The sequence below is a fragment of the Durotheca rogersii genome (genome assembly GCF_024521655.1).
Source record: "Durotheca rogersii strain YMJ 92031201 chromosome Unknown GGS23scaffold_22, whole genome shotgun sequence".
Lineage (NCBI taxonomy): Eukaryota > Fungi > Ascomycota > Sordariomycetes > Xylariales > Xylariaceae > Durotheca > Durotheca rogersii.
This window is the reverse complement of record NW_026251253.1, coordinates 58,485-85,398: the sequence shown is the minus strand read 5'-3', so window position 1 is coordinate 85,398 and position 26,914 is coordinate 58,485. Positions and strand designations below refer to the sequence as shown.

General features: G+C 52.2%; 8 protein-coding genes across 8 annotated transcripts; 2 read left to right on the top strand and 6 right to left on the bottom strand.

Annotated features, from left to right (window-relative positions):
• Window positions 1–1,253: 1,253 nt before the first annotated feature.
• Window positions 1,254–3,634, bottom strand: GGS23DRAFT_599150 (Thioesterase/thiol ester dehydrase-isomerase; the record flags this gene model as incomplete). The annotated part of the gene is made up of 5 exons (XM_051518884.1): window positions 1,254–1,364; window positions 1,495–1,645; window positions 1,763–2,451; window positions 3,241–3,327; window positions 3,530–3,634. 5 exons carry the CDS (start codon window positions 3,632–3,634, stop codon window positions 1,254–1,256), a joined length of 1,143 nt encoding a protein of 380 aa, XP_051369339.1.
• Window positions 3,635–4,448: 814 nt separating this feature from the next.
• GGS23DRAFT_217613 (oxysterol binding protein) lies at window positions 4,449–8,785 on the bottom strand. The gene is made up of 3 exons (XM_051511946.1): window positions 8,639–8,785; window positions 5,988–8,532; window positions 4,449–5,935 (listed from the first exon to the last, which is right to left on the bottom strand). Exons 1-3 carry the CDS (start codon window positions 8,656–8,658, stop codon window positions 4,754–4,756), a joined length of 3,747 nt encoding a protein of 1,248 aa, XP_051369338.1. The 5' UTR covers window positions 8,659–8,785; the 3' UTR covers window positions 4,449–4,753.
• A 1,195-nt stretch (window positions 8,786–9,980) lies between these two features.
• Window positions 9,981–11,595, bottom strand: GGS23DRAFT_579578 (4'-phosphopantetheinyl transferase). Its single transcript, XM_051517067.1, has 2 exons — window positions 11,232–11,595; window positions 9,981–11,045 (listed from the first exon to the last, which is right to left on the bottom strand). Exons 1-2 carry the CDS (start codon window positions 11,328–11,330, stop codon window positions 10,167–10,169), a joined length of 978 nt encoding a protein of 325 aa, XP_051369337.1. The 5' UTR covers window positions 11,331–11,595; the 3' UTR covers window positions 9,981–10,166.
• Window positions 11,596–12,856: 1,261 nt separating this feature from the next.
• Window positions 12,857–14,929, bottom strand: GGS23DRAFT_217547 (signal peptide peptidase-domain-containing protein). The gene is made up of 2 exons (XM_051511945.1): window positions 13,796–14,929; window positions 12,857–13,741 (listed from the first exon to the last, which is right to left on the bottom strand). Exons 1-2 carry the CDS (start codon window positions 14,752–14,754, stop codon window positions 12,934–12,936), a joined length of 1,767 nt encoding a protein of 588 aa, XP_051369336.1. The 5' UTR covers window positions 14,755–14,929; the 3' UTR covers window positions 12,857–12,933.
• A 478-nt stretch (window positions 14,930–15,407) lies between these two features.
• Window positions 15,408–16,485, top strand: GGS23DRAFT_579573 (cyclophilin-like domain-containing protein). The gene is made up of 2 exons (XM_051517066.1): window positions 15,408–15,722; window positions 15,851–16,485. Exons 1-2 carry the CDS (start codon window positions 15,690–15,692, stop codon window positions 16,307–16,309), a joined length of 492 nt encoding a protein of 163 aa, XP_051369335.1. The 5' UTR covers window positions 15,408–15,689; the 3' UTR covers window positions 16,310–16,485.
• Window positions 16,471–18,476, bottom strand: GGS23DRAFT_217518 (uncharacterized protein). Its single transcript, XM_051511943.1, has 3 exons — window positions 18,362–18,476; window positions 18,055–18,307; window positions 16,471–17,953 (listed from the first exon to the last, which is right to left on the bottom strand). The coding sequence occupies exons 2-3, from the start codon at window positions 18,124–18,126 to the stop codon at window positions 16,808–16,810; spliced, it is 1,218 nt and encodes a 405-aa protein (XP_051369334.1). The 5' UTR covers window positions 18,127–18,307; window positions 18,362–18,476; the 3' UTR covers window positions 16,471–16,807.
• A 2,078-nt stretch (window positions 18,477–20,554) lies between these two features.
• Window positions 20,555–22,669, top strand: GGS23DRAFT_579568 (uncharacterized protein). Its single transcript, XM_051517065.1, has one exon. It carries the CDS (start codon window positions 20,825–20,827, stop codon window positions 22,031–22,033), a length of 1,209 nt encoding a protein of 402 aa, XP_051369333.1. The 5' UTR covers window positions 20,555–20,824; the 3' UTR covers window positions 22,034–22,669.
• A 179-nt stretch (window positions 22,670–22,848) lies between these two features.
• GGS23DRAFT_217456 (uncharacterized protein) lies at window positions 22,849–25,008 on the bottom strand. The gene is made up of 3 exons (XM_051511942.1): window positions 24,739–25,008; window positions 24,603–24,682; window positions 22,849–24,552 (listed from the first exon to the last, which is right to left on the bottom strand). Exons 1-3 carry the CDS (start codon window positions 24,833–24,835, stop codon window positions 23,149–23,151), a joined length of 1,581 nt encoding a protein of 526 aa, XP_051369332.1. The 5' UTR covers window positions 24,836–25,008; the 3' UTR covers window positions 22,849–23,148.
• Between the last annotated feature and the right edge of the window lie 1,906 nt (window positions 25,009–26,914).

The following is a 26,914-nucleotide window of genomic DNA, read 5'->3' as shown; positions in this document are numbered from 1 at the left end:
GTGAATATCTACCTCTATCTAGGTACCTACCTCTGTAGAACGCGTTTAAGGTATATATACAGTACCTAGCAAAGGTCAGGTTCCTCTTACCTATCAGAACATACCTTAGGTACCTAGTATATATGCCTAGGTACATAAACGGCAAAGCCTGCGGTAGAGACATTTCATAAGCCTCTCCTCCCCTTCCGCCACCCGATGCAACATCGTGCTTAATTAAGACGTAGAGATTAGGTACGTGGCGAAACATACTGGTACTCACACATCTGGGCGGCTCTGATAATATGTCACATTCCCACATAACCTAGGTCTTTAGGGAGGCCGCGGCATAATCTAGCCATGTTACACGGCACATACCACCTCAGCTAACAGGGGAGAGCAGCAACGGAGTATTGGCGGGTCTCTTCCGCCAACTACGTTGCGCATATACATACCTATGTATACCTCCCACACATTGCGCATGGCGGCGAAATCGAAAGGGATCCCTCCGAGACGGAGAGGAGACGACTCGACACGCCGACGGAGGGCGCCATGCTTTCCGAAATAGGGAAGTCGGTCCCGAGTCCATTTCAGAGGAGAGACGAGTTGCTGCGAGTGCCGGCTCGATTGCTGCCACTACCAACATCAGCCGCGCACATACGTACTACCTCTCATAGATGGGTGCCTGATGTACGGAGCTGGCACATAGACATACCTACCTGCGTACATGGTTGATCCATCGCACCGCCCGCTCGTGCGGTGCTAAGCAGTTCGCGCCCGAGGTAATGCTTCTGACTGCTACGTAGCGTGAGGCAAGTCAGGTTGTGCGTCTGTTAATAATGATGAATAATAACCCACAGTGGAACCCGTTCCAGGTCGATCCACGTACCTAATCCGCTTCGGCATGTACACATCCATGTGCCACCCCGGCCCCCAAAGCAACCCGGCCTTGTCGCTCCTGCTAGCGCCCCTTCGTGGCGAGGGCGACCGCAACGGGACAAGCGCCGGCTTCGGAGAGCGCCTGGCGGCCGTGCTTGGGTGGGCAGATAATTGTGCGGGTATTCTTCATTCTATCTATCTATGTACGTGTTATTACGTCTCACACTCTATGCGGCTCGGCCGCGAACCACGAAGGACGGGTAAGTCTCCAAATGCATACCTACGCCAAAGCAAACCAATAAAGAAAGAATTAGCGCGTCGAATCTTCACCTGCCCCAGTTCCAGCTTTATCCGCCCCCTTCCAACTTACAAGGTAGCTGCTAGCTTAAAAGTCGCTCTTATAACTTGGCCTTTACTTTTTCTTCCTGCTCCTCCTCCTTCTTCGGCCTCCCCCCCTTCTTACCATCCTCGCCCTTCTTCTCTCCCTTCTGTTTTAATCGTACGACGCCCTGCTCGCAGTAAACCGTCAGCTGCTGTCGTGCTCACCTCCAGCTAGATGGACGGCTAGCTGGACGGGACAGGGTAAGAGAGGGAAGAGGCATCGAAGCCAGCGGCCCGAACAGGCCCACCGGGACTCACCTCTTGGAAAGCAGTGGCCAGCAGAGTGCCGTCCTTGCTGTATATCTTCTGCGTGACAACGCCGCGGCCGTCGCCCGCCCACGGGCTCTCCATCTCGGTGAACATCCACTCGTCCGCCCGCACCTTCCTCGGGTTGTGGAAGTAAATTGAGCTGGCGACGCTGGCGTTAGCAACAGGGACAGGGATGGTTTATTGTATACGTAGAGGCCGGACGTCTTGGGAGGAGGATAGGAGGAAGCGAGAAAGATGAAATGGAGAAAGGACTCACTGATCTAGAGAAACCATCATCCCCACTTCCGGCCGATCCTTGTACTCCTCGAGCTTGCCGTACCCCTCCCAGTCGTTCAGTTCTCGCAGGTGCTCCCGCACCTCCGGGTCAAGGCGTGTGACGTCCTCGAGGGGTACTGGGTAGCGCCAGAGCCGGTGGATGCGACTGACCGTGCCGATGAAGTACGAGTCGCTAACGTAGGCGAGCGCGCTCAGGTGTGCTGCGAGGCCCCCCTCATCGCTGATCCGACCCCGCGCGCGCACCCACTGCCACACGCGCTTCTGCTCCGGTGGGCGGCGGGCCTCCTCCTCCGCCTCTTCGCCATCGTTAGGTCGCCGCCGGCACGTCTGGAAGGGGTCGTCGGCGGCGTGGCCGTCGCGCAGGAACCGCGGATCCTCGTAGTCGTCGGGCGGCGGGTCGCGCAGTAGCCGGGCGGCAACCGCTAACGACGGCGACGCCGCGTGCGTTACAGCCTCGGCGCCGCCGCTCCCTTCGCGCACGAACGAGCACGTCACCGTGAAGATGGCGTGCCCGCGCTGTCGTGCCTGCACCGTCCGCGTGCAGAATGACCGACCCTCACGCACGCGCTCGACATGGTACAGGATCGGCACGCTCGAGTCTCCCGCGAGCACGAAGAAGCAGTGGTATGAATGTACGACGAAGTCATGGGGTACTGTGCGCTGTGCTGCCTGTTTGGGCGCGTAACTCGTCCGTTAGTTGACCGAAGGTAGTACCATGCATGCGGTAAGGCGAGGCGAGTAAGATAGGAGAAAATAGGTAGGCAAGTACGTAGTAGGGTAGGCAGGCGTTGGATCAGAGGGCGAAGCAGTCATCCGACGATCTGATATGAATCAGAATCCGCTGCGCCCTAGCGCGTCGACTTCCTACCGCCTTTGTGTATGCGAGTGAGACGGATTCCTGGATTCTGGATAGGGGCTAGGACGGGTGAAACTACCACCAAGTCCGCTTCTAATCTACTGCATAGCCGCGAGACGTATACGTAGGCAGCGTGACGACGAAGACTGAGAAGGGGTGGGGGAAGCTGACCCTTCGGTCACAACGCTCCATCAACTTATCCGCACCTCGGCATCTGCCCTACGTCGGAGCGGATATAAGGCCGGGCGAGATGGACCGGGCGAGATGGAAATAGAGGCGCCGCGGACACCAATATGGAGCGCTTGCCGCGGCTCGATAAGTCGTATGGGGGGGGGCGTAGGGCATAGAGAGAGAATTGGGGGGTCACGGGGAAATCCCGACTTGTAGGCCCTTACTTGAGGATCCGGACCCAAACCCAGGGAGATATAGACGAGGCTATAGCCATAGAGTAGAGGAGTCACACCGGAAAAAATATGTACATAGGAGAGAGAGAGGAAGGGGGGACGCCTGTAAGGGGGTACGAGGCAGAACGAGAACGAAGCAGATATGCCGGGGGGTTCAGAAGTCCAAGTTAGTACTCGATTACGTAGATTACCACTTACAGCCAATGTCTGCGCGATCACGGCACCTCCATAGATTCCCCGCGCGCCGGGAGGATGCCAGAGCTCGCGCGTATTGGTGAAGAGGTCCTGCACGTCAGACGAGCAGAGAGCGCCGAGTCAGCATCGTTGATTCGTTGCCAGTGGCCGTAACCCATCGCCTGCCTACCCTCTTCCTGCCGTGTGGGCTTCAGGCCTGCGGCGGAGGGAGGAGGCACGGGGGATGATAGGTACGCAATGCCACGCAACAGAGGATAGAGAAAGACGGGTAAGGATGTGCGGGAATGCTTACGGGTCCGATGATGCTCAGCTCGGTTAGCTCCAGGGCATTCTCGATGGGGGCCTTGGACTCGTCCAGCGGCGGCGGCCTGACCAGCGTCGGCCGATGCTCACCCATCTCGTCGGAGCTAGGCGGAGGCTGCTTGTCCGACCGTTGGCGGATCTTTCTTTCCGGCTTGTCGTCGCCTTCTCCCGTCTTCGTCCTCAGTCGTCTCTCCCCCGGCCTCGCCTGGACCGCAACAAGCGGACCAGAAGGGTGCTCGTATGTAACGATGTGACTGTCCAACGCAGATGCAAAAAGGTGTTTGGCCGACACCAGCCTGTGTAGGTATGTCTCGCCAACCCAAGGTTCAGGACTGCCAATCCTGCAGTACGTGCCTAGGCCTGGAGATCCCTGCTCGATGCCGCGGTACGCCGTGGTATGCTGTTGCGGTCGCTGAAAGAAACTTGCAAAAGGCGTCGGAAAAGGACCGATCTTGGGTGTGCGTCCGCTGTGTATGTCCAGAGGAATACGCATATATATTCGACGATGCGGACGAGGGCTCAGTTCGTCTGCCGCGTCTGGTGTTGAGATAGAGCGCGAGGTTGTCGATTGGCCCGTCACGACACCACGACACCATCTTGCCATTTTACCGAGGCTCGGCCTCGATAGGCAAGTGAGTGGGCCGCGGCCCACGCATCATCTCATCTAATCAGAATAGGATCCAGCACCGGCTTATTAAGCTCCACCACGCCCCTGTCTTTGTCTGCCCTTCCCTGGGCATTTCCAAAAATACGTAGCACTATACAGGTAGCGAGCGGGTAGGGCAGCACCACTGTGTATCATGTTGGACATGCAGCAAAAACACACCCTCGCAACTAAGTGGTTCTCGTCCTCTAGTGCAGATCACGGCGTGCTGTGCTATTTGTCCTGGGTGTCCCGGTCTGTCAACCACAACCACATACGGCCACCGTAACAATAAAAAGATAGAGATGGTGACCATTGATTCATTGGTTCGCCCGATACGGGACAGAACCAGGGCGTCCACGGCCATGTACTTACTACCTAACAATATCAGTATCCCATAGCAGAGTAGGCTCTCTATTCGCATAGCCTTGCCGAATTCCATACGTACAAACTCGTGTCATACCACCGTATAGAGGAACTGTATCCCCCCCCCTCCCTCCTCCCTCTGCAACCTACAAGGCAATATTTACTCACCTAAATACAGAATTTTTCTATCCATCAAGGATCCCATTAATTCGATTCCTCCGAGAAGAAAATCGGTTCTAGACCATCCCACGCGTAGGCATCCCCGTTGCCAAACTTCTCTCGCTGCGTCCAGTACTTGCCGTTAAATTTCCAGTACTCTACGCCGGTGATCTCACATGTCGCCCTTTCAAACCACGCAGGTATGAATTCCTCGCCTGTTTGCTGCCGCGCTTTCCGCCTAGCTCGTTGTGCCTCTTCGAGCCGGTTCTTCTCGGAGGCTGCGAAGTCGTATTCGCCGTCTTCCATCGCCCTCTGGTCCGGGCGATATCTCGAGTCAGTAGGAGCGATCCATTGCTTGAGATTATCGTCGATGTGGTTAAACGTGAGCACGAATGGCGTGAGATTAAATGGGATGCCCTGGGGCCGAACGTTTGCCTCCCAGACGATGAAGGCCCTGCTGGGGTCGCTAATGCTTCCCCGCGTGTCCTGCGGCTCCTCGACGGTTGCTTCGAAGCCAGGCGTAAGGCGAGCATATATCTTGGAATTCCACCGCCCCCCCAAGCTCACGCGTGGCCGTCCATCTGCGTCGAGGATCTTTCCGGAGAGCTGGTAGGCGCTCGATGCCTTCCAACCTCGCTGCTTGAAATCCAGCATGCAGACCTCCCCAGTCGTCCAGTTCTTGATTTCGACCAGTCCATAGTTGTCCACGGTGGGATTACCTGTAATAATACCGACAACTTGTGATTTCGGCTTTTTCCACGTGATGAAGTCCTCCCTGCCTCCGGCAGTGGGACGGAGCCTTAGGAACCAGGTGCCTAAGTGATAGATATCAAAGGACTTGCCCAGGAACCTGGAATCGATCTTGGCCTCGCCCCAGTAGGTCCATTTCGCCGACTCGGCGTACGCAGCCCCGATGGGAGGGTGATGGCTAACTTGCTCGATAAAGAAACGATAACCCTTGTCCGGTCTCGCGTACTCAAACGTCTCACCTAGAAGCGGGTTGAAAGGTTTAGCGACACGACCAATAGTCGAAGCAAACTCGCTCGCCGCAAATGCAGCCACGTATAGCAGACGCTCAATCGAGTCTGACCGATCTGCCGCCATGTCCAATAGGTTGGCGTATTCCATGTCTTCGCCAGTCCGATATAGCAGGGACGTCGGCTCATTGAAAGATACAGGAAGTGTCATCTTTGTCATATCCTTGCCGATCATCGACTTTAGGATCCCCTATAACAGATGTTAGGAATACATTGCAATCGGGTAACCTCTCCAGACTTACCCATAGGCCGATCTTAGGTCGGTTATCTTCGTCCAACTTGAGCCGCTGCCGAAATCCGTTCTCATAACCTCTGAAAGCACTGCTGATGTCTACACCGGATATTACGACATTTTGCGCAGCGCCGGCGGACGGCGCGACGTCAGACGGCGGCATTGGCTCGGCATTCACTTCGCCTGCGTCTACCGCGTCGAAGAACTCCTCCTGTTCGGATTCGGAATCTTCTGATATCTCCACGGCGTGTGGGCGTGTGCCCGATCGGCGGAGTACGCTCTTCGGCGAGGGCATCGTCTCGGCCGGCTCGTCTTCGTTTACACCTCCCGTCTGAGGATGTACAACGTGAGCGCTATCACGGCTTGGCGGACGACCTTCGGCAGTGCTTCCGATGACTTCCCGGAGAGCACGCTTGGCCATCTTACGCCTCTTCTCGGCCTCTCCGACCCTCGCCTCTAGAATCTCCTGTTCCGCAGCTACCTTGGCCATGCTATCCTCCCACATCCGTCGCATTTCGACTTCTTGCTCTAGGCGATATTGCCAATGTGAATCGCGGTCCTTGGCAATCCGAAGAAGGTCCCCCATAAGCCCCTTCAGACTTCGGATAGCCGCGTCGTACGTAGCAAGCGCTTGCGATGCTTTAGGGTCTACAAGTGACATAGACGGATTCCGATGGGCCTCCACCTGCAATGCCGCACTCACGGATGCCAAGGTGTCGAGTTGGAGTCTCGCGGACTGAGCTGTAATATTGAATGCGTCCTTCGTCGCTGTTGGGGCATCACCCCGGCTCGACTGATCTGGGTAGTCGTCGTCGTCGTCGTCATCGTCCGCTTCGCCGGGTATTGTTAGGGCTCCGTTGCTTTGCGCCTTCGTTTCTGGCGTCCCCGCATCGACAAACTCGTCGTCCTGGCTTCCGGCGGTACTAGCGCGGGATATCCCTACACGAGGAGCAGACGTTCTGGTCGAAGGAAGGCGAGACAGTTGGGTGCTATTCCTTGGCTCGACAGAGCTTGCAATATCACTGTGTGAATCGTTCACGGATGGTTCTGCCGGCCTTACCAGGCTATCTCGGGCCTGTCGTAGAATCTCGGCGCTTTGTGCCTTCTGGCGCTCGTCCTGTTTTGCCTGGTCTTTCATCCACTGAATCGCATTGTTCAAGGCCCAGAACCATCGTTTTGCCTCGACCTCGTGGTTGGCCCTCAGGGTATACTTCACGGATGATTTCCCAATAATCTCAAACTTGGTCTTTTCTTCCGGACTCATATGTAGTCTGGCGATGCGCATGCTAATGGCTCCCCGACAAGCGTTTTCCGCATCGTCCTGGTGCTTGTAGTAACTGAGAACGCCGTTCTCAAGAACGAACCAACGTAGCTGGTAGCCTTTTCGGTAATTCGTCCACTTTTTGAGGTAGCCCTTCATCTGTGGCTCGCGACCAGCCAGCGGGTCTCCGGCGACAGATGGCCCGGATCCCCCTTGGGAGGCCACATGACCGAGCACGGCTTTCTCTTGAATGCCACGCTGAGCAGCGACGGCAGCAGGCGAGCGCTTGAGCATCGCACGGGTAAGATCGTCGTTAGTAACCTGCTGAGGCAGCTTCCCCTTACGATCCCGTTGGAATGGGTCGGCCCCGTGAAGCAGGAGGGCCTGAATTAGTTTCGTGTCCCGCTTACGAGCGGCTTCGTGTAGCAGTGTCCCCCCGGCCTGGACGGTAACGGGATCACAGGGCAATTCGATGCTGTTGATATCTAGTATCGTCTTGACGCGGGGCTCTTCGAGAATATTCCCTAAGGTCTCATAGGCGCCCTGCCGCACCAGGTCCTGGACCTCCTTCACTTTGTCCTGAACGAACAGAGTCCTGGCGAGTTGGAGTTGTTGAAAGATATCGGGGTTTCGCGCTACATCCAATGGGAGCTTTCCTTGATTGTTTGTAATGGCATCGTTGATGTCTTTCTGCTCCAACAGCAGGCGGACCACCGGTCCGCGCCCCTGGGAAGCAGCGATATGTAAGGGCACATTCCCATCCTTATCTCGGGCATTTATGTCGATATATCCGGCACCATCAGACAGGACATATTCCACCACCTCATACTCCGCGCACTGTACAGCAAGGTGTAGAACCGTTGTATCTTCGAGAGGCGTAGGATTTGCACCATTCATAGACGAAGTGCTCGCACGAGGTCCACCCTCCGAAGTCTCCCGGATTGCCTTAGAGATGGCGGCCGTGTTGCCGCTTCGTAGGGCCTCGACGATTCGAAACTTGCGCACGGATTGCTCGAGGGAAGAGCCCTTTTCTGATGCATTGGATCGAACCGACGTTAGAGAGTTGGGGTCTCGCAATGGGGTTCCGCCAAGCGACATTCTCTGGCTGTAGCTCTTGGCTGGGGGGTTGCGCGATCCAGGGGTAGCGGAAGGGGCCGAGACATTTGTCGGGAGCGAAGCAAGGCCAGAAGCTTGTGATCCGTCTTCGGAGGTGGCATCATCGTCATTTCGACTTTCCCTGTCTTTGCGCCGGAGTAACGATAGGGCCGTTGACTTTGACCTCTTGTGCTGACTGCTAGGGAGGCAAGTTAGTAGGGGATCTCTAGGGTGCCGTATCTCATCGCACTGACGCAGCACCGGACAGCCCCTAACGTTGCTTCCCTTGCGAATGGAACACCTACCTTTCTCCAGTGTCAGACATCTTTTTTGGAGTCGATGGCAGCGTATTGATCAGAAACCATTAGGTTGAGGTGGAGGACTCATTCGAGACGATAACTGATGAGTGACACGAGGGCCGAATGGTTCGAATGGCCTAAAAGAGCACGTCTGAAATCCACAGGGGTAGGAGGGGGGGAAAAAAAACCGTCCTTAGGCTGGGTTGGACTGCTGAATCTTGGTGGTATATCTGCAGGAGGAGATTGTTTAGGGGATGTTTTGATGCCGTCCCTATGTTGGTTAGGAATGTTGATGGTCGTTTCTGACAAAAGACAACATCGGCACTGGCATTTTCTCTTTCCCCCTCCGACTTCCCCAAAAAAATGACGTTTTTCGGTACGAGTCTCTATTTAGTGCCAAAAGAGGCGGTGGTGGGCTTGATAAAGGCCGGCTGGAGCAGGAACGGTAGTAGCACACCAGGTCATGGCTACCTCCATCGAACGCTCCAGAGGGTTGGAAGAAATCACCTGTCCTGGCCAATGAGATCCCGCCAGCCCATACACCACAAGAGGTAGGTGGGTACCTGGTCGCACATTGAGAGGTACCTAACATAGGCACTTGACTACAAATAGATACTTAATAAAGTACATTTATAAAGGGATAAAAGTATAAGTAAATAAAGTATATGCATTATATACTATAGTATATTTATAGCTAGAGCTTGCTACTTTTATAAGCATATAACGTAAAGTAAAATTCTCAAAAAATAGAGCCAACGTGATTGGTTATTTAAAATTATCTATGCCTACCTCTCTTTCCTCAGCCTTCGGGGAGGTACCTATGTTTCTACCCGTAGGTACCTTGCAGCAAAAGGGCAACAGAAGCGTACTGAGGTGCTTCAACGTATATCAACTAGCATCTATCCCTACCTCATAGTAAGATCAGAGGCCAGCTCCTAGAAATAACTGAGAAGACAGGCAAATGGCTGATCCGCATGTCAGCATACCTCACACTTAGACACCTTCAGAGCGATGGTACATTAAACCATTACCACAAAGCAAAGGGTGGCTCTACTGTCGTTAGTAATTCCAATAATAGGAAACGTTCTAGATTCTAGATACATCAACATGCATGTGTGAAGTAGACCCCTCCCCCACTACTTGCAAACGACAGACACTATTCAATGCCACACTGTGATCCCCCCTCAGGGGCGTAGGTAATAAGTGTGTACTGGTATCATTAAATAACCACGCATCTCCGTGGCTCGGGTTGATGTTGAATCCATGATGATAGTCTGTCGTACCATATCAAATAGGAAACCAGACCTCCATAACCCAATGACCAGAACCATATTCATAGCATCCCTTACGCGAGAGAGAGAGAGAGAGAGAGCATAAAGGTATCACTCACCTGTCTCCACACCTCAACAGGCTGTACATACATACCTACGTACCCATCACTCTAACGCAAAATCCTTCCTTGCAACCAAGGGTAGAAAAGGCTTCACCGTGATCATACCTAGCAGGCAATGAATATGCAAGTATGGTATAGAAATTAATCCCTCAGATGCGCTTCCGCATGCGCAATAATCTCGTCCAGCGTGAGGAATTGGAAGGGCCCTAGCTTCCAACCTAGCGCATCCTCCCTGCGGGCCGGTGTCCGCACAGCTGTGCACGTCATGTAGTCCGGGCCCAGGGACCGCAGACAGATGTTCGCGTCTTCCACCTTTTCCTCCTTGAACACAACATTGTGCTCCCTAATCACCTCGAGGCTTGCCACGAGCTCGTCGCTGCCGCCATCGTCGAAGCCGTCAGGTCGTTGTACGAACCCTTCACCAGGCTCCGGGGCCCGAAACCCACGGAATTCGAGGTCCTTGAGCCACGGCGCGAGCAACGCCTCCCCCGTCATCTTGACGTACGCTTCGCGCAGGCACCACAGCGTGTAGAATTGGCGCAGCAGCTCATCCTCTCGGGGGCCTGCCCTATCCTGCTGCTGCCGCTTCAGGTACCCTGCCTCCGACCGCCCGAACACGTCGGAGTGCATGTCAACAAAGTTTGGCCAGCCCTGACTGGCGATGATTTTGTGATCGCGGGCGCGGCGCTCGCTCGTGCACACAATATCCACACCAACATCCACCACCCCCTCCCCGTCCGCGTACCCGGCTACGGCGACTAGTGCTACGAGCCCGGCCTGGTGGCTGACATTGAAGGCAACAGGCTGCTTGTTGCTACCCTCGCTACCCAAGACGAATATGGGCTTCTTGTTGGCGTCGCGCGTCAACTGTGTCGCCCGCCAAGGCACACCCGCGTATCGGCTCACGACCCAGTGCTTCAGTAGTGCAGACACCAGCGACATTTTGGCGTCGGCTACGAAGTAGTATCGCAGCACCGCATCCCGCTCCTCGCGGCTAAGGAGTGCGAGAGCCTGCGAAGCCTGCCAGATAGGAGCGGATCGACGTCAGTCTCTTATTTCCTCACATCTCTTTGGAGTTTCCTTCGCTTCGTTCTCTGTCACGCTTCCTTCCATCCTGGCTTTTTTTTCTTCTCCCAATTGTTGTAAGGCCGCCTATACACTTGCGCACCGCACTAAGAAGATTAATGAAGAGTCGCTCGTACTCACTTCATTCTCGAGATCCTTTGTCTTGGCCGCCTGGGGCCATAAACGCCGAGTGTCAACCAAATACTGAATGATCTCGACCCTGCCTGTTGATGACCCCATGGTGCTGTATATCTGGTTAGGAGTCGAAGATATGCTAGAAATTTGTGCAGGTCAGATATCAGTTTCGCTCCAAGAGGAGATATCGTTTGTAGGAACCTAATGCCTCAAAAACAAGAGAACATGCTAGAAATAGGTAGGATGGAGGTTGTCTCACCTACACTTCTGAGGCTGGGTGAAATCCCCGACAACTTCACTGGTGACTGAACAATTTATTAAAGGTACAACACTGATGTATTCAGATATGAAGGTTACCTCCTGCAGGTGCCTTATAGTGAACTAAATTAATTAAAACCTATACAAAATAAGAGTCTATAGATATTACATTTAGAATTGTTTTTATCTTTAAAATTAATTAATACTTATTAATAAAATTAATTTAATAATAAATAAATTAAATTTAAAATATTTTCTATTTTCTATTTAATTACTAGAAATATATTATTAAAATTTACTTTTTTACTTTTTTAATATAAGGTAAGTAAAGTATAAGATATATATTATTGAATATATAAATATATATTATTTATAATAATATCTACTAAGCTATATAGAAAGTAGATAGATACTTAAAGTATATCTACCTAGGTACCTATCTATATAAAAGGTAGGCAAGAGGTACTTAAAGTATATATAGGTAAGTGTAGGTACCTATCTTTTAAGGTACCTAGGTACATACCTACTTTCTTACTTATAGTATCTTAATAAAAGACATCTTACTTATTAGGTAGTATGTACCTGTGCTATTTAGTGGGCAGGTCCCCCGAGCACCTTCAACCTTAATAGTACTAACGTAACTTTATATTAATATCCGCTCATATAAGGCAACATGTTACTTTCGGTACCTACCTATGCACTGTTGGGTTGCCAATATGTAGGTGCCTCGATTTCATTTTGTTACTAATATTGCATGCTGTAGAAGACGACGCAAATATATCGTTGCGCGAAAACATTGACACTTACAAATTTGATTGTGAGCTACCTAGGTTGGATTTCTTCTATGACACAGGGAGTAACTTGAACTTCACTCTAAGCAATAATCTAGGTCGAGGCTTATTGGTTAAGCTAGTTATGTCTACCGAGCCGCCTAACATTTTATTCTAGCGACGTATTTTAGCGGAAGGAGGGCATATGATATTCTCCGTCCTATAACCCTTGGTTTTGTTTTTTTCAGCACGAAAAGGTCCATCGTGTCCCGAAGTAATCCCTAAGAAGCAGGTTATCTCCACTCGACCTATGTCGCTGTCTTAAATGTGTCGTGTAAGAACCCGGCCACACGGACAGAATGTGTCCAACGCCAGAAGTACGGAGAGAGATACCTATGTTTCAAGTCGGTACGCTGCTTTTTAGGCAATGGTACCACATTAGAAGCGATATCACTGTAGTAGTCCAATGGAGACACCCTACCACACTAAAATGGGTACATAAAAAGCAATACATGCACACCAACTGACCTAGTACGTTGGTACAGGCGAGTGCCTGGATTCATTGAAGAAACATCGCGAATCTACAAGTCAGGGTAAGGCGTTGTCTTTTTGGACTCTCACATATAGGTGCCACTACACTAAGAGGCAACCAAACTCTTCCCATTCGTGTCAAAGCCGGATCAGGGAGCTGGTGCCTCAATAGAGAAAAGGAAAACGGGATAGCTAGCCGGCTTATTCTCCACCTCGGCGGGTTCCGAATCATTGTGCCTTAACCCATTGGGTTGTTTTTCCGTAATCTTGGTTGGATTGGCGTCGGAGGGCGTCTTCTTCTTGGTTCCCATGTTCTCTTTCTCGCCGGCCGCATCACGGCGGCCCTCCTGAATGACGTTTCCATTTCCGTCAACCTCCACAATAGTGTCTGCTGTATCTAGCCAGCCATCCTCGGTATACGTTAACATCTCGCGAATTTCGCCCCGCAACGTACCGGTAATCCAAGCAGCAAGAACGACGCCTGGGACAAGGTATAACAGCGCGGGTTGGGCGTGACGGTAAGTTAATAACATCGCTAGCGTCATCAGCATCGCAAGGAAATATCCGAACATGGTTGCGTGGAAATAAGGCTTAGGAAATGCCGATGCCTTAAGTGCAGGCGTAGCATCAGGTGAAAACATATTGCTGACTTTAGTGCTCCAGAATCGGTCTCCCCACTGTCCTTGCGGGTTTATATAGTCAGGCTTCACTATCATCCGCTGCGTCTGGGTACTAGTGACGAGTTCACCTGATGATTCGTCCTTGATCTTTAACTCGATGGGGACGAGCTTTCGCTGTCGGTGGTAATACATGTAGTGGTCGAACCGCAGGGCTAGTCCGATGAATATTCCAGGAAGGACAATATCGCCCAACCCAAGCATGCTAACCTTCTTCGGTCCCCCAAACACGAGTTTAATAGGGACATCAAGTTTAGTGGCGACTGTCACCATGTATGGGCTGTACCTCGCCGTTAATAGGGGACCGAGAGATGCGCAATGGTATAAAACTCACGTGTAGAAGACCATGTAAATGTCGTAGAAGAATAATCCGAAAAGGACGGCAGTGCCGGTAGTGAATGTGGTGGGCGACAACACTAATATGCCAGTATATGAGAATGCGTAGCCCATAATGTTCGATAAAGCGGTCGATTCCGTCGCGTAGTACAACACGTTTGCTCCGACGGCGAGGACGACGCCCAGAATATCGACCAACTTGACCTTAAAGGTCTCGTTGACGATACCGTGAAGCGATATACGGATAGTCCACTGGTCCAGAAGTGAATGGCGGATTCCCCAGAGAAAAGATTTCTTAGAGTCAAAAATATTCATCTCGGACCAGCAACCCGCAAGAGGAGTCTTCTTCTTGTCATCCCATACTCGATCTGGGGACTCTTCAGCCGTATACCACTGGCCCCTTCTGGAAGCGTCGATATGGAAAAGCTTACCGTCCTTGGCGGTCCACACGCTCGGAAAGATAAATCCCACCAAGAAATGCAGACAGTCCGCAGAGAGCTTTCCCAGGCTGGCGAGTGACATGATGGAGAAATAGACCCGAAGTATCTTGTTAAGGATGTCTGGATCCTCGAGCCATTTAATCAAGTAGTAGAGTCCTACAAGTGATGCGCCAGCCAATATGGGGAATATAATGGCGTCAGATGGGAGTAGACCCTGCACGAATTGATCATCTCGATCCCGTCCTCCATGTTTATTCTCTTTCCCATCCTTCTTGGGAGGATTGGCTGATGGGGGGCGGCGAAGAGAGGCATGGGACCCCAGATAAATACAAGCTAGAGCTGTGAAGACGATTCGGCACTCGAGTACAAGAACGTCGCTATTTTCCCACAGAGTAGCAGGTAGCTGGACGAGTTGATCCATGAAGGCTTGATTGGCTTGGGGGGTTCCAGCGACATTTGTCGGCAAGATCTTGCTGGCTACTGCTTCTGTAACAAGTGATGAACTGTTGGTAGCCATATCCCCAACCTTTCTGATGGCCTAGAATAGAGGGGGCAATATCAACGACCTCCAGGTTGAGGATGTGCCGAGTTTTGATACTAGCCGTCAAAGGTGTCTGCCGCTGGTGGCGGGAAGATGACAAGATTCGGCAGTGTCTGGGCCAGGCTTGCAAAAGGAAGACAAGAGATAAGTGTGCTGTGCTGGCGTGTTTTTCTGAAAAGATTTGCCTGGCTGCCGACTCCCCTGGTCGTGTCAAGGGCTGGTATAGCGCCGATACCAGAAGTGGTGAGGAATGCCTTATATGTGGAATCGGGCTGGGGGGCAGGCAAGCGGTGACTTCACTAGTCTAGGGATTGAATATCCATAAAGTCAGACAGGAAGGCCATCATCCGGATCTATGCAAAAACCTTGTGTGTTAATGCCCCGGATCCTTTCGACTAGGAGAGCTGAGTGAATTGTTTTATTTTCGCCCAGTTGAAGCACACCTAGGAGCAATGACTGAGATGTGAGATGTTGACGTATTGTCGACACATGGGACGGACAACAATGCAGGTATCTAAGCCTTGAGATTACCTAACCTTGTACCCACAGTTCGGTGGGCACTAGGTACCGGGTACTTAACCTTAGGTACCTGGGTATCTCCTACCTATTGATTACTTAAGCTAATGAATGTCCTTGTTGACAGAATGAGTTGGTTTCCAACGGGACTCCTTTAAAAGGAGACACCCAATACTTGCATATTGCTTAGGCGGATCCTAGATTCGGCTGGAGATCGAGGCGACAAGTTCCATCCTCTTAATGCAAGGTACAGACCCAGCAATCTTGTGGCTTCCAGGTTCGCGGATGTGAGGCGAGTGGTGATACACATACCTTGCCCACCTACCTGTCACTTGGTCAAATCCGGGCAACGCCTTAGCTCTGTGTATCTGTGTTGCAACTCTGGATAAGTCAACATGACAACTAACGTAGCTCTCGAGACCTCCATGGTACGTGGCGCCCTCCCGTTTGCATTCTTCTTTGTTATCTTACTTGACAACTACCACCAGCCAGTTAATTGGCGCCTCATCTACCTACCAGCACCTCGTATATCTAACTCTCACTCTTTTCCTCACAGGGCACCATCACTGTTGAGCTGTATAGCTTACACGCTCCACGCACTTGCTCTAACTTTACTTCCCTCGCCCGTCGAGGCTATTATGACGGCGTTGTCTTCCACCGCGTCATCCCCAACTTCATGGTTCAGACAGGCGACCCCACGGGTACGGGGCGCGGCGGGTCCAGCATCTATGGCGATACCTTCGAGGACGAGTTCGCTCCGGACCTTCGCCACACCGGCGCCGGCATTCTCAGTATGGCCAACGCTGGACCCAACACCAATGGTTCCCAGTTCTTTCTAACCCTGGCACCCACCCCTTGGCTTGACGGTAAGCACACCATCTTCGGTCGCGTCAAGACCGGCCTTGCCGTTCTTAAGCGTCTCGGCCTTGTTAAGACTGGCTCCGATGATCGACCTGTCGAGGAGGTCAAGATCATACATGCCAAGGTGATCGACGATGGCGATGAGGCCGCCTAGGGTCGTCGCAAACGGGGAGCGTGACGCGGTTGTGTAGGGAAGGGTTAGGTAGGAAATCTAACATCGCATGAGGATGGGACATGCATTGGTGGGCGTTCTCGAACTCAAAACCCAAACTCGCGATTTCTCAAGGAGATACGCAGAAATAACAAACAGGACAGAATTCATTTCGTAACGCGTCCACTATATAAATCAACCCCCGAGTCGGGGCCGATATCTAGGGTTCTCTATTATGATATGTATGTGCAGGTCGCTCTAAAGATACAAGGTTTAGTAATGGGGGCAGACTCCGGTCTCTGCCCCTCCTCATGAGATGTAGAAGATGCCCGCCCAGAACCCCGGTTGAATGCAAAGCGGTGGATGTTGTACAATATGCTGTGAGGGCGCGAGGTTTCTCTCTGCTCTCTTTCTGTCGGATTCACGATTGTGGCCTTTTGTCGCGGGGTATCATTGCTCTGCTGCGAGAAATAGCAGGCTGGACTATTTTCGGTGTCTCAACTATACAACTGGAGGAGAGGACAGTGTTCCCGAACTCTCAGACTCGCGATCGTCCTCTCGCCCACCACCACTCCCATGTGAGGGTTTTCCGTTACTTTTGGATATGGGGGACGACAATAAGGGCTTAGAAATACCTAGCTTCAACTTCTTTGCTGGGCTTGGGATTTTAGTGATTTTCTTCTTGGGTGCTACTTCTACCGTGGAGCCTTCAGCATCACGGTCGTCCACTTTCTGTTCGACGCTCAGCGAGGAACCTGTCTTCACCTTCTCCTTCTTGGGGCCCGCGCCGCCCTTGTGTTTCAGAATCAGCTTCTTATTGGCTGCGTTCGCCGCAGTAGGCTTTAGTTTCTTCTTCTTGTGGGTGTCATTGTCGGTTTCGTCGTCATCGTCCATCTCGTCCCCATCTCTCTTCTTGGGGCTGCTAGCTCTCGAGCTCGGATGTGGTGTGCCTTTCTGGCTAGAAGGCGGGGTTCCGTCTACGCTGCCGTTTGCGTTACTAATCTTCTGCGCAGCGGCGCGACTGGCGTTTCGCCCGCTGTTCCCGATACAGGAACCCATATGATTATTGAGCCGAGTGACCAAGATGCATCGCTTGCATTTACTGCAGGTTGCCGATGGAAACGAGAGCATATTCGGGGGGCGCGAGGCAGCACTTCCGCCGGCTGCTCCTTCGGGCGTGGGTGTGTGTGCATCCGAGCTTTGCTCTAGCTTCTTCTCGATATCCTTCTTCTTCTTGCCCCTTCCAGGACCCTGCGCAACCCATGTCTGCCCGTAGATATCGTAGCCGGGCTTGTCTATGTACGGATGTTTCTTGCAGTAGATTATGCTTGGATCGGGTTTCCTCGCCCCTTTGCCGTCCGTCGGGTAGAGCAATCTCGGAAGATGGCATCTCGGGCAAACGATGTCTTTGGTTGTCTGGAGCGGATTGCCCTTCAGCAGGACTTTTCCCTCGTCATAGATCGCGGCATCCGTCTCGACTTTCACATCCAGTCGAGCGTCGGGAGTGGATGAATCAGATGTATCGGCAGCCAGTTTCTCGACGCGAATAGCAGCGGTGGCGGCACGGGCGATCTTCTCATCTCGGTGGGTCTTCATTAACAGGTCGTGTACGATGTTATAAAGGAGGTCATCGAGCACGGCGTGAGCCTGTTAGGGATCACATGGTAAGCTAGATAAAACGCCCTACGGGTATATGGGTTGGTTGGGTCGGGACGTAGAACGGCACGCGTAGTATGGTACCAACTTACGAGACGGTCCATGCTCCCAGCACCATCGGGGGCTTTGATGACTCCAGCCTTGCCAGTGTTTGAGGCGGCCATGGTGAATGTTCCGCACGGCCGGCTGCGACGTCAAGAGTCGGGGAGGACTGCTGTAGGACCGGAAAAACGTCGAGGGAGGCCCAAGGTTGACAAGCAATGCGAGGCCAACAGATCTCTAGAGGTGATGGCGGGAATGACTTGTTATTTGGCTGGGTGTGTACGTATGCGCGTCTGTGTCGGACTGGAAATTCCAGGTAAATAGAGAAGCGAGGCGAAAAGATGTCACCGTACCCACGCCTCGAAAGATGGGCTGCGAATGTACAGCCCCTTTAGCTGGCAGTTAGACGACTCCAGTCCCAGTAGCACTCGGATACCTGGGTTCGCGGGATTGGGGAGACAAGTTGAAGAAGGAGAATGGAATCCCGCCAATTGCTAAATCCCCGTGTATCGGTGTTAAAACGCAGCGGAGATTGCTTATGTTAGCAAGAGGTAAATTCCAGAAGTTTTGAGGTTTTGAGATGAGGATGGTCAGGTTACCCCTTCCCAGATTCGTATGTAGGCAATGCTGGCAATCCCGGTTCGGACCTAGCTACCTTTGACAACTTCCCTTCTGAGGTCGTAAGGAAATAGGGATGCAGGTAGGTGCCACTAACTTGGCTGGTTAGCAGGCTGCAACTACTGAAATATGGTCCAAGAGAAGTGCCATTCAGCTAGAGCGACAAAATTCCCCTAAGGGGGCAAAATAATAGACAGGCTTAATGGTGATACGCTGTGCAAGTTTAAGGAGCCAACAAAATCCGTGCTGGAGGCTGAATTTTTGGCCGAAACAGCCTGAGCCTGATGCTGTCGCACAAGCCTGTATACTTGCGCACTTACATCCATACACATATAGTAGGTACTCACTCCTACCTCCCATATTAGCAGGTGCCCAGCCTCTCTTTACTGTACTGAATATGTGCCTACCTATGTACCTAACCTGCCTGCCTCTTGAGTGGAAGCCAGCAAATCAGCTTGTCGGAAGCAACATGCATTAGTGGGTTCAGTGGTTGGCAGGGTCTATGATCTCTACCTTAGCCCTCTTACTCATCTACCTCCTAAGACAACCTTCACATGGAGGTACGTCAAGTACCTGAGGTATCGTAGGCAGGTACATACCTACTTACTTAGCCTCCACTCTTCATCGTACCTGTATGACATACAGGTGCCCAAGGTATTACGGAACCTAGGAGGTAGGTAGGTAGGTACCGCGGGAGGCAGGCTGCCTTAAATGTGTTTAAAGCAGGATATACAAATGGAATGATGTGTACATTAGGTACCTCCTACCTATGCGTATTATGGTGGTACCTGAGTAAATCTCATGTAAGTTCCAATGAAGTAGGTAGCGGGACTCGACTACCGGAGGCCCGAGGTCTCAATTCAAAGACACAGGTACCTAGGTACATCAAATGATGTCAATCAACATGGATAAAATAGAATCCTATCCGAAGTAAAGCCCGAGGCTTCGCCTCATGCTATAGTAGAGCCACATAGACTTTATTAATATACTAAAATTAAACTAGTAAAAAATATTAATAATCAGCGCTTTATTAAATAATAAGCAAGTAACTTTAATTAATTTATATATAAAATAAAATAAAATAAATAAAAACTATAAATATTTAAAAAAAAATTAAGATTAAATATATTAGTAAATGAATAGTAATTTATAAATTATATTATATTATTATAGTTTCGAAAGTTATTTACTATATAAAAGCTCTATATTACTGATTTTAAAATTATATAAAAGAAAAAAAAGTATATCTTTATAAGGTCATACTTATAATAGCTAATATAACCTTTATAAGTACTAAGAGGGTAATCATGTACTAGATCTAGGCCACGTAGCCTTTTCGATGTCTATTTATATGGGTCGCGCACTTATACTTTCATCAGTTAGACTTAGACTTGTAGCCATTACGGCCTTATAGCTATTTACTCGTTTCTTGCCATGCCTTTTCTCGCTATCCTCGTTGCTCTTTTCTAGTTCCCTTTCCCAGCTGCCGTTTTCAGCTGGCCGATCAACCGATTACAGCTGTTTATAGCTGTGATCTTAGGTTAATCGGCACTGGGCTAGTTGTTGGCAGTTGAGCAGTCCTTTTCATGCCTCCGTCAGCGTGCCCACGCTGCTCCTATTCAGTACTAAGCTCTAATACAAATCAGAGATCTGCTATTAAGTGCAGCCTATTATATATATATACTATAATTTTATTAAATATAATTCTTTTATATAAATTATATAAACTTTTAATTAATTAAAATAAAATATTCTCTATATATAAACTTTTAGCAAATCGAAATTAAGTTATTAGAATTATAAAAAGTATTTATAAAGAGTATTTATAGAGGGTATTTACAGAGAGAGGGAGGGGAAGGTTTACAGGACAGGGGTTTAACGTGTTACAACTATCCCCGGGATAGGATTAGGAGGTACCTACCTGTAGGTACCTATGCGACTCTCCCAATACCCTTCAGTTTACCACACCTCTATCTTTATAGTGCAGAAGGGCCCATCTTATCTCTTATCCATTAACTCCCGAGAAACGCCTATGGAGGCTACGGAGAAAGGCCCACCTGGCAACGCCATCATGCCAAAATGAATGCAAACGCTCTCGATTATTATGACTAGGTACCTCTCAAATTCTCTCTTTGGCTGCATCCTGTAATGGCAACACATCTCTAGCCACTATAGCAACCCTTATTTTCATTACACATAGGTATGTCTCTTCCTACGACTAACTCGAATGGCCAGTCTTCCATCCGAAGTTTCTTCCACCCGAAACCGCCGTCGTATGCTTCACCACCCACCGCAACACCTCCTGCGCAGCCAGCAGTTCCACCTCCCTCCTTACCACCACCGCCGCAAGCGCCCGGAGCGGCACCAGTCGCTGTCCTGCCGTTACCAGCGACGTCTCCAGACCCCGTCAACGCGTCGACTTTGAGGTCACCACCCCTCCACCCGCAAGCGACCATCTCTCCAATCCTCCCCGAGTACATCCCCGCCCTTCGGCGCATAACCTCTCTACTCTTACCCGTCAACTACCCAGACTCCTTCTACGCGCGTCTCTCCGATCCCTTGTCCTCCGGAGCTTTCAGCCGCGTTATCTTGTGGGACGACTTCCCCAATGCCGACCCCAACTCACCCGTCGCCGCCAAAAAGGTGATCGGAGGCCTCGTGTGCCGGCCCGAACCTTCACCCTTCAACCCCGCTTCCGCTTCAGCACCCCAGCAATCCATCTTTTCTGCGAAGTCGCACACGGTCCCAGGCGCCCAGCCCAACGCTCTCTACATCCAGTCGCTCGTCCTGCTCTCGCCGTACCGGCACCTTGGTCTGGCTGCTGCCCTGCTGGACGAGGTTGTGAACCTGGCCGTGTGCAGCGCCTTCTCCTGCGAGACTGTGTACGCCCACGTTTGGACCAACAATGAGGAAGGCCTGCGCTGGTACCTGGCGCGTGGGTTTATCAAGACGGACGAGGTCCAGGGATACTACTTCAAGCTACTGCCCGACAGTGCATGGATCGTGCGGCGGGAGATCCGGGGCAGGGGTAGGGCAACTGCTGCCCTTGGACTGGGAGCACTGGGTGGAACAAAGGCCGGGACAGCAGTGACGACGACAACAACATCAATTATACCGCCCAGCGCCACGGCCGCGGCGGCGAATCTAACTCAGACACCAGCACCTCCAGTCCTGGCCATTACATCGCCGTCGATACTCCCCCCGCCGGCGTCGAGGAGCACCGGACCCTCGCCAAACCGTAGCCCGGGATTAGGTGGTATGTCCTACCAGAACACACGGCCGGACACAGAGTGGAACGACTTGCCAGCCGAAATGCACACGGCTGCAAGCTCGCGTTCGAGCTCACGGAGTAGCTCTACCGCGCGCAAGAAGCGAGATCGATCGTATCCCGCCGCCGCTTTCGGCAAATAGATTCGCCTGCCCGGCCATCCGGCGAGTCTGGCGGCGGCGCAAGAGCAGGAACTGCGCAAGTATCTGCTCATCATTTCCCTGCATACCAACTTGGCGATGTAGGCATAGTGTGGAGCGCCAGCGATACGTGTATACGATGCTATACTTGTCCCTCGCACCAGGCATTCGATCCGTGGTTGAGGGAGGTCGTTCCATCTCGCCAGTCTTCAAATCACCTTCCACTCTGGCTCGACCTGATCTTTCCGAGGGTCAGTACGTAAAGGGGCTAGATAACCTTTTGGCTTTGGTTGGATTCTAGAAGGGAAGAGTCGCGATTTGGGTGGGCGGTTTGCCAATGGCACACCAGGAAGCAAGGGATGCGTAGCGCATGTTCCAGAAGCCCCTACTAAGTTTCGATGTGTCGGGAACCCCTTTTCTTGTTTAAAAAAAAAAAGAAAATAGTTGTAAAGAATAAGAAGACAAGAAGACTTAGGCAAAGGAAAGATAAGATGAGAAGCACTCGGTGAATTATACATATAGTGTGTTCATTAGTCCGTAATATCTTGAATTGGAATTTTGGGTTTATAGATTAGACTGAGTTGTGGGCTGGGAGTTATCAACGACTGTTTCATGGAATTGATTCTCTTTCGACAACTACCAGCTGATTCGAGATGGGCACAGATATTAGGCAGACCGAACTCCCTACGATTTCCTACGAGGCTGCATCTTACAGCCTCATATGATGATAAACAGCAGGAGGGAGGGGAGGGGTAGATTCAAACCCTAGCAGACGCGGGTGCTTAGGTAGGTAGGTTAGCTGCCTGGGTACGATTGAATGAATAGGCTTCATGATCCACCATTTGCGCTAGTAGTGGATCTAACAGTAAACTCATCATCAAAACCTTCGTTTAATTCCCACCTTCCGTCATGATCGCAGGCCGAGGTGGCAGGTAGCATAATCCATACACTGACCCATCTGTACACATTTCGACATTTCCCGTTCTTTACCTCCCCACCTCCGTTCCCCTTTCCTTCCCACCCAATCCCACCACCTCTATGGTGATTAACTAGATACACCTAGGAGTAAAAAAAAAAAAATAGAGCCAGGTGTATCTGGAGACATGCCATAGCGGTAATCAACCTACCGTTGCTGTCAGCTGGCGGGCCGAGTCCGTGAATTTGTGCACGATACCATTCCGGACGCCGTGGAGGTAGTCCACGTTCGCTTTCTTCTCCATACCTGCCGCAACAAGCGCGATCAGGGCGGCGCCAACGCCACTGCCGTCCTTGGCGATGCCAATGCGGATGCGCTTTGCGCCCTCCGGGCCGATGCCCTCGACCGCCGCTAGAGCCTCGTAGATCATGTCCCGGAAGAAGGGATAATGCTCTACGAGGCTGCCGTCAACTCCGATGTCGATCGGCTCGTCGCCCGGCTCCTGGAGCTGCCCGCTCTGCAGCACAATGGCGCCGAGGGCGACGGCGGATAACCTTGCCGCACGGCGGCCAACGGCATACGCGATGTCCTTGAAGGCCCGGGCATCCTCGAGCGAGGCGGCGTAGATATGTAACTGTTTCTCGAGCTCCTGGCGCAGGGATGAATGATCCGGTGTGCTGTCAGCCGCGGCGACGGACATGAGTGAGCTGTCGAGGCCCCATTGCTTGAACAGTCCCGACTCGGGGGCGATTGTTGTCGTAGACTTCCAATCGTTCTGGCCAGAGTGATCGTCGCGAAACAGCGAGATTTCCGCGTTCTTAAGCATGTCGACGATGACTAGACGAACGATCTCGCCCAGGAACATGCCGGATACCCGCTTCTCGAAGATCTGAATGCCAGGATTGACGCTCTCCTGATCTAGCGCGATGTCGTACGAGGTGTTGGGTAATACGTTCAGTTGGTTGTCGAAGGAACCCCACTCAGTGTTTATGATCATGCGACCCGTCGATCTATCGTAATCGCCCTTGATAGGTTTCTTTATGTTGGAGGCCTTCTCCACATAGGCTCCATTGGTGCCCGTTCCGAAGATGGCGCCCACGAGGGTCGACGTCTTGCCCGGCGATGTATACGAGCGGGCCATTAGCGTGCCAACGGTGTCGTTCACCAGAGCAGCCACCTTGACTGGGAGGTGAAGGTTATCGATCTCCTGTTGCAGTAAGGCACAGACGTCCTTGCCAATTGCGTCCGGGATGTCGAACCCTTTGGTCCACCTCATTAAAGTGCCCTTATTGATACCAAATTGTTGGACGGGGAAACTGAAGGTGAATCCAAGCCGAAAGATGTGTTCGTCGCGGAAGCCCTCCGGGGTGCTCACAGTCTGCCGCCGGCGGATGCTAGCGTCGAAATGGGCTCCGTGGTGGGTTCTGAGGAATAGCTCGATCTGTTTCGCTAAAAAGCTGAACAGGTCGCTGGCCTTTTTTGCCACCATCAACTCCTTCGGGATCGCAACTTTGCTGTAAGTCAGGTTGAAGGTGGTGTCGCCGTTTAGATGGATTGAACAGACCCGGAAGTTTGTGCCCCCTAGGTCGACGGCTAGGTACAGCCCCTTTTTGCGTGTAAGTTAGTCGGAAAGAACCCCCTAGGTCGTAAGCATACCTTCTCGGTGCCGTTGGGCACGCCGGTCACGTAAGTCGGGATCTGGCTCAGGCTGGTGCCGTCTCGTTCCAATCCTTCATCTACGCGCAGATTAGCTCGGCAGTCGACCGTAGCGGGGAAAAAGTCACAAGCATACGCATTTGCTTCAAGAACTCTCGAACGCCAACGTTCACATCTTGATCGGAATAGTCGAACTGCGCGGCGATGCGCTTCGTCTCTTCGGCGAGCGCCATGGTGCGTGCACGGGATACCGGCGGGGTTGTGGGAAAAGGCTGGGGGCTCTCGCAGATGGGCTCGCGGGCCACGACAGCAGGAGGCGACGCAATTATGCGTGAGAAAGGGTAAGAGGCGAGGATACGCGAGTGTTGTGGCTTTGCGTTCGTCAGAAATAGCTGCGCGACCTACGTTGGAGGAGTGCTTATTAGCCAAGAGGAGCCAGATTGCGTCCAGGATTCGACAGCGCGGGGACACCCCAGATGTTAGGTGGGATGGCCAAGGGATATATATGGGCAAGATGTAGGTAGGTGGCCGGCCTGTTGGCATAATATGCTACACAAGTACAGTAGTAGTAGCAGTACCTAGCTGGGTAGGCATCATGCCAGGCCGCGGCGCGGTGGGAAACAGCCACTTGGGGCGTACTGAGAACTTACCAGTACGACGACCAGAAAGACAAGGGAGAAAATGTGGATGGAGACGAGCGAGGACCGGACTACCGCCTTGCCGTTTCGCGGAATCCGTTTCCTTCGTAGGGCGTGGGCCTCTTTCTTCTCCTCACGGTTAACCTCGGGGCTGTCGTCGTCGATATCGTCCTCGCTGAGGTTGTGGCTGTCGTTGTGGCGGCTGTCGCTGTCGCTGTTGCTGCCACTCTTGCTATTGTTGCTGTCGTTGTTTGTGTCGGCGTCTTCGATGGCGGAGGGGGGTGTGGAAGAGACGGACGGCGGGACACGACCATTATCATTACCGTCAGCACCCGCATCGGCACCAACAGCGAGAGGAGCACGAGCACGAGCACGAGCACCAGCCCTGGCGCCGATGCGCCAGGGTTGAAGAAAAGCCGCTAATGTGGGCGCCACGGCGACTTTCGCGGGGCTTTGGTGGGGTTGGGGCCGAAGGAGGGTGATGGTCTGGAGACTCGGGGAGAGATGGAATCGTCATCAGACGTGCATCCTACCCGGGGTTGCAGGTTGCCTGGCGAGCTATCGACCAGGATGCCAGGGGCTTCCCTCGCAGAACGGCCGACCTGTGGCGATTGGGACTCAATTGGCGAGTAATAATAACGCAGAGGCGGCTTGGATCTGTGGTAACCGGCCCGTATAAGAGCTCGACCTGCAGCTTTCCTCAGGTCGCTTGCGACGGATGCAATGGGAGGGCAATGATATCATGGGCGACCCACCCTTGGCGGCCGAATCCCCGGTCTTGCCCCCGTCCTGGCCACCTCCTGGCCACCTCCTGCTCACCTCTTGCCCAGTCTAGAACGTCTCGCCTGACTTTTAGCCTGGACCGGCTTGGAAAGCTGCCCCGTGGCCAGAAAATCCGAAAGAAAAAGAGAGGGAAAAAAGGAAGAGATAAAAAACAGGGCGGGACCTGGCGCTGTCGTTGCACCTCAACGCCACCCCCCCAAGAGGTCAGTCAACAAGCCCGTCCCGGCAATCTGGATGCCAGACCAGACGTTCACGGCCGTCGACGATCCCGCCAACCCGCTTATTTGAGGCCGATATATCGATACGAGCGTGCGAAGAGATCGCGGTCGGCGACGGGAGCGGCTGATGGGTCGAGTAGGGGCGAACAACTGCTGCACCGGAATCTTCGAGGCCGCCCAGTCCAAAGGATTCCGAGTGACCCAACCTGCTTGCTTAGGATTGATAGGAACGGATCGATGAATAAGGATTACGTAGCGAGGGCGTTCGGCCAATGGCCGTGGGGACAATGGGAAATCGAGCCGTTGCAGCCGGCTGGTTGATTAGGCCTCAGACGGGTTATAGGCGTTTTTTTGTGCGTAGGCATGTCAATCACTCCCTGAAGCTGAGGCTGAAGCTAGAGAAACAATGACTAGGTCGTCCAAGGAGGGGGAGGAAGAAGCGGCACGAGGAGAATCCCAACAACGCAGATCCAACATTAGTACTGGTAGGGACAAGCACCTGTTCTTGTAATTCACGTGTACAAGTACATACAAACATAAGTACCGTACTATATAGGTAGATTGTGGTGCGGTGAGGCCTTGCGGATGCCCCTGCTTCCTGCATAACCCACATTTACCATCCATAATCGGGCACCCAGTCATGTATGCAGCTATTCGGTTATTCAGTTAAGCA

Coding starts and splice junctions, on each gene's coding strand:
- GGS23DRAFT_217613 (XM_051511946.1), bottom strand. CDS start 8,658: ATGTCTGACACTGGAGAAAG. Junction 8,533..8,638: donor ATGTCTGACACTGGAGAAAG/GTAGGTGTTCCA, acceptor TTGCCTCCCTAG/CAGTCAGCACAAGAGGTCAA. Junction 5,936..5,987: donor GACCTAAGATCGGCCTATGG/GTAAGTCTGGAG, acceptor CATCTGTTATAG/GGGATCCTAAAGTCGATGAT.
- GGS23DRAFT_579578 (XM_051517067.1), bottom strand. CDS start 11,330: ATGGGGTCATCAACAGGCAGGGTCGAGATCATTCAGTATTTGGTTGAC. Junction 11,046..11,231: donor CAAAGGATCTCGAGAATGAA/GTGAGTACGAGC, acceptor CCTATCTGGCAG/GCTTCGCAGGCTCTCGCACT.
- GGS23DRAFT_217547 (XM_051511945.1), bottom strand. CDS start 14,754: ATGGCTACCAACAGTTCATCACTTGTTACAGAAGCAGTAGCCAGCAAG. Junction 13,742..13,795: donor ATTTACATGGTCTTCTACAC/GTGAGTTTTATA, acceptor GGCGAGGTACAG/CCCATACATGGTGACAGTCG.
- GGS23DRAFT_579573 (XM_051517066.1), top strand. CDS start 15,690: ATGACAACTAACGTAGCTCTCGAGACCTCCATG. Junction 15,723..15,850: donor TAGCTCTCGAGACCTCCATG/GTACGTGGCGCC, acceptor TTTTCCTCACAG/GGCACCATCACTGTTGAGCT.
- GGS23DRAFT_217518 (XM_051511943.1), bottom strand. CDS start 18,126: ATGGCCGCCTCAAACACTGGCAAGGCTGGAGTCATCAAAGCCCCCGAT. Junction 17,954..18,054: donor CTGGGAGCATGGACCGTCTC/GTAAGTTGGTAC, acceptor GATCCCTAACAG/GCTCACGCCGTGCTCGATGA.
- GGS23DRAFT_579568 (XM_051517065.1), top strand. CDS start 20,825: ATGTCTCTTCCTACGACTAACTCGAATGGCCAGTCTTCCATCCGAAGT.
- GGS23DRAFT_217456 (XM_051511942.1), bottom strand. CDS start 24,835: ATGGCGCTCGCCGAAGAGACGAAGCGCATCGCCGCGCAGTTCGACTAT. Junction 24,683..24,738: donor AGAGTTCTTGAAGCAAATGC/GTATGCTTGTGA, acceptor ATCTGCGCGTAG/ATGAAGGATTGGAACGAGAC. Junction 24,553..24,602: donor TGCCCAACGGCACCGAGAAG/GTATGCTTACGA, acceptor ACACGCAAAAAG/GGGCTGTACCTAGCCGTCGA.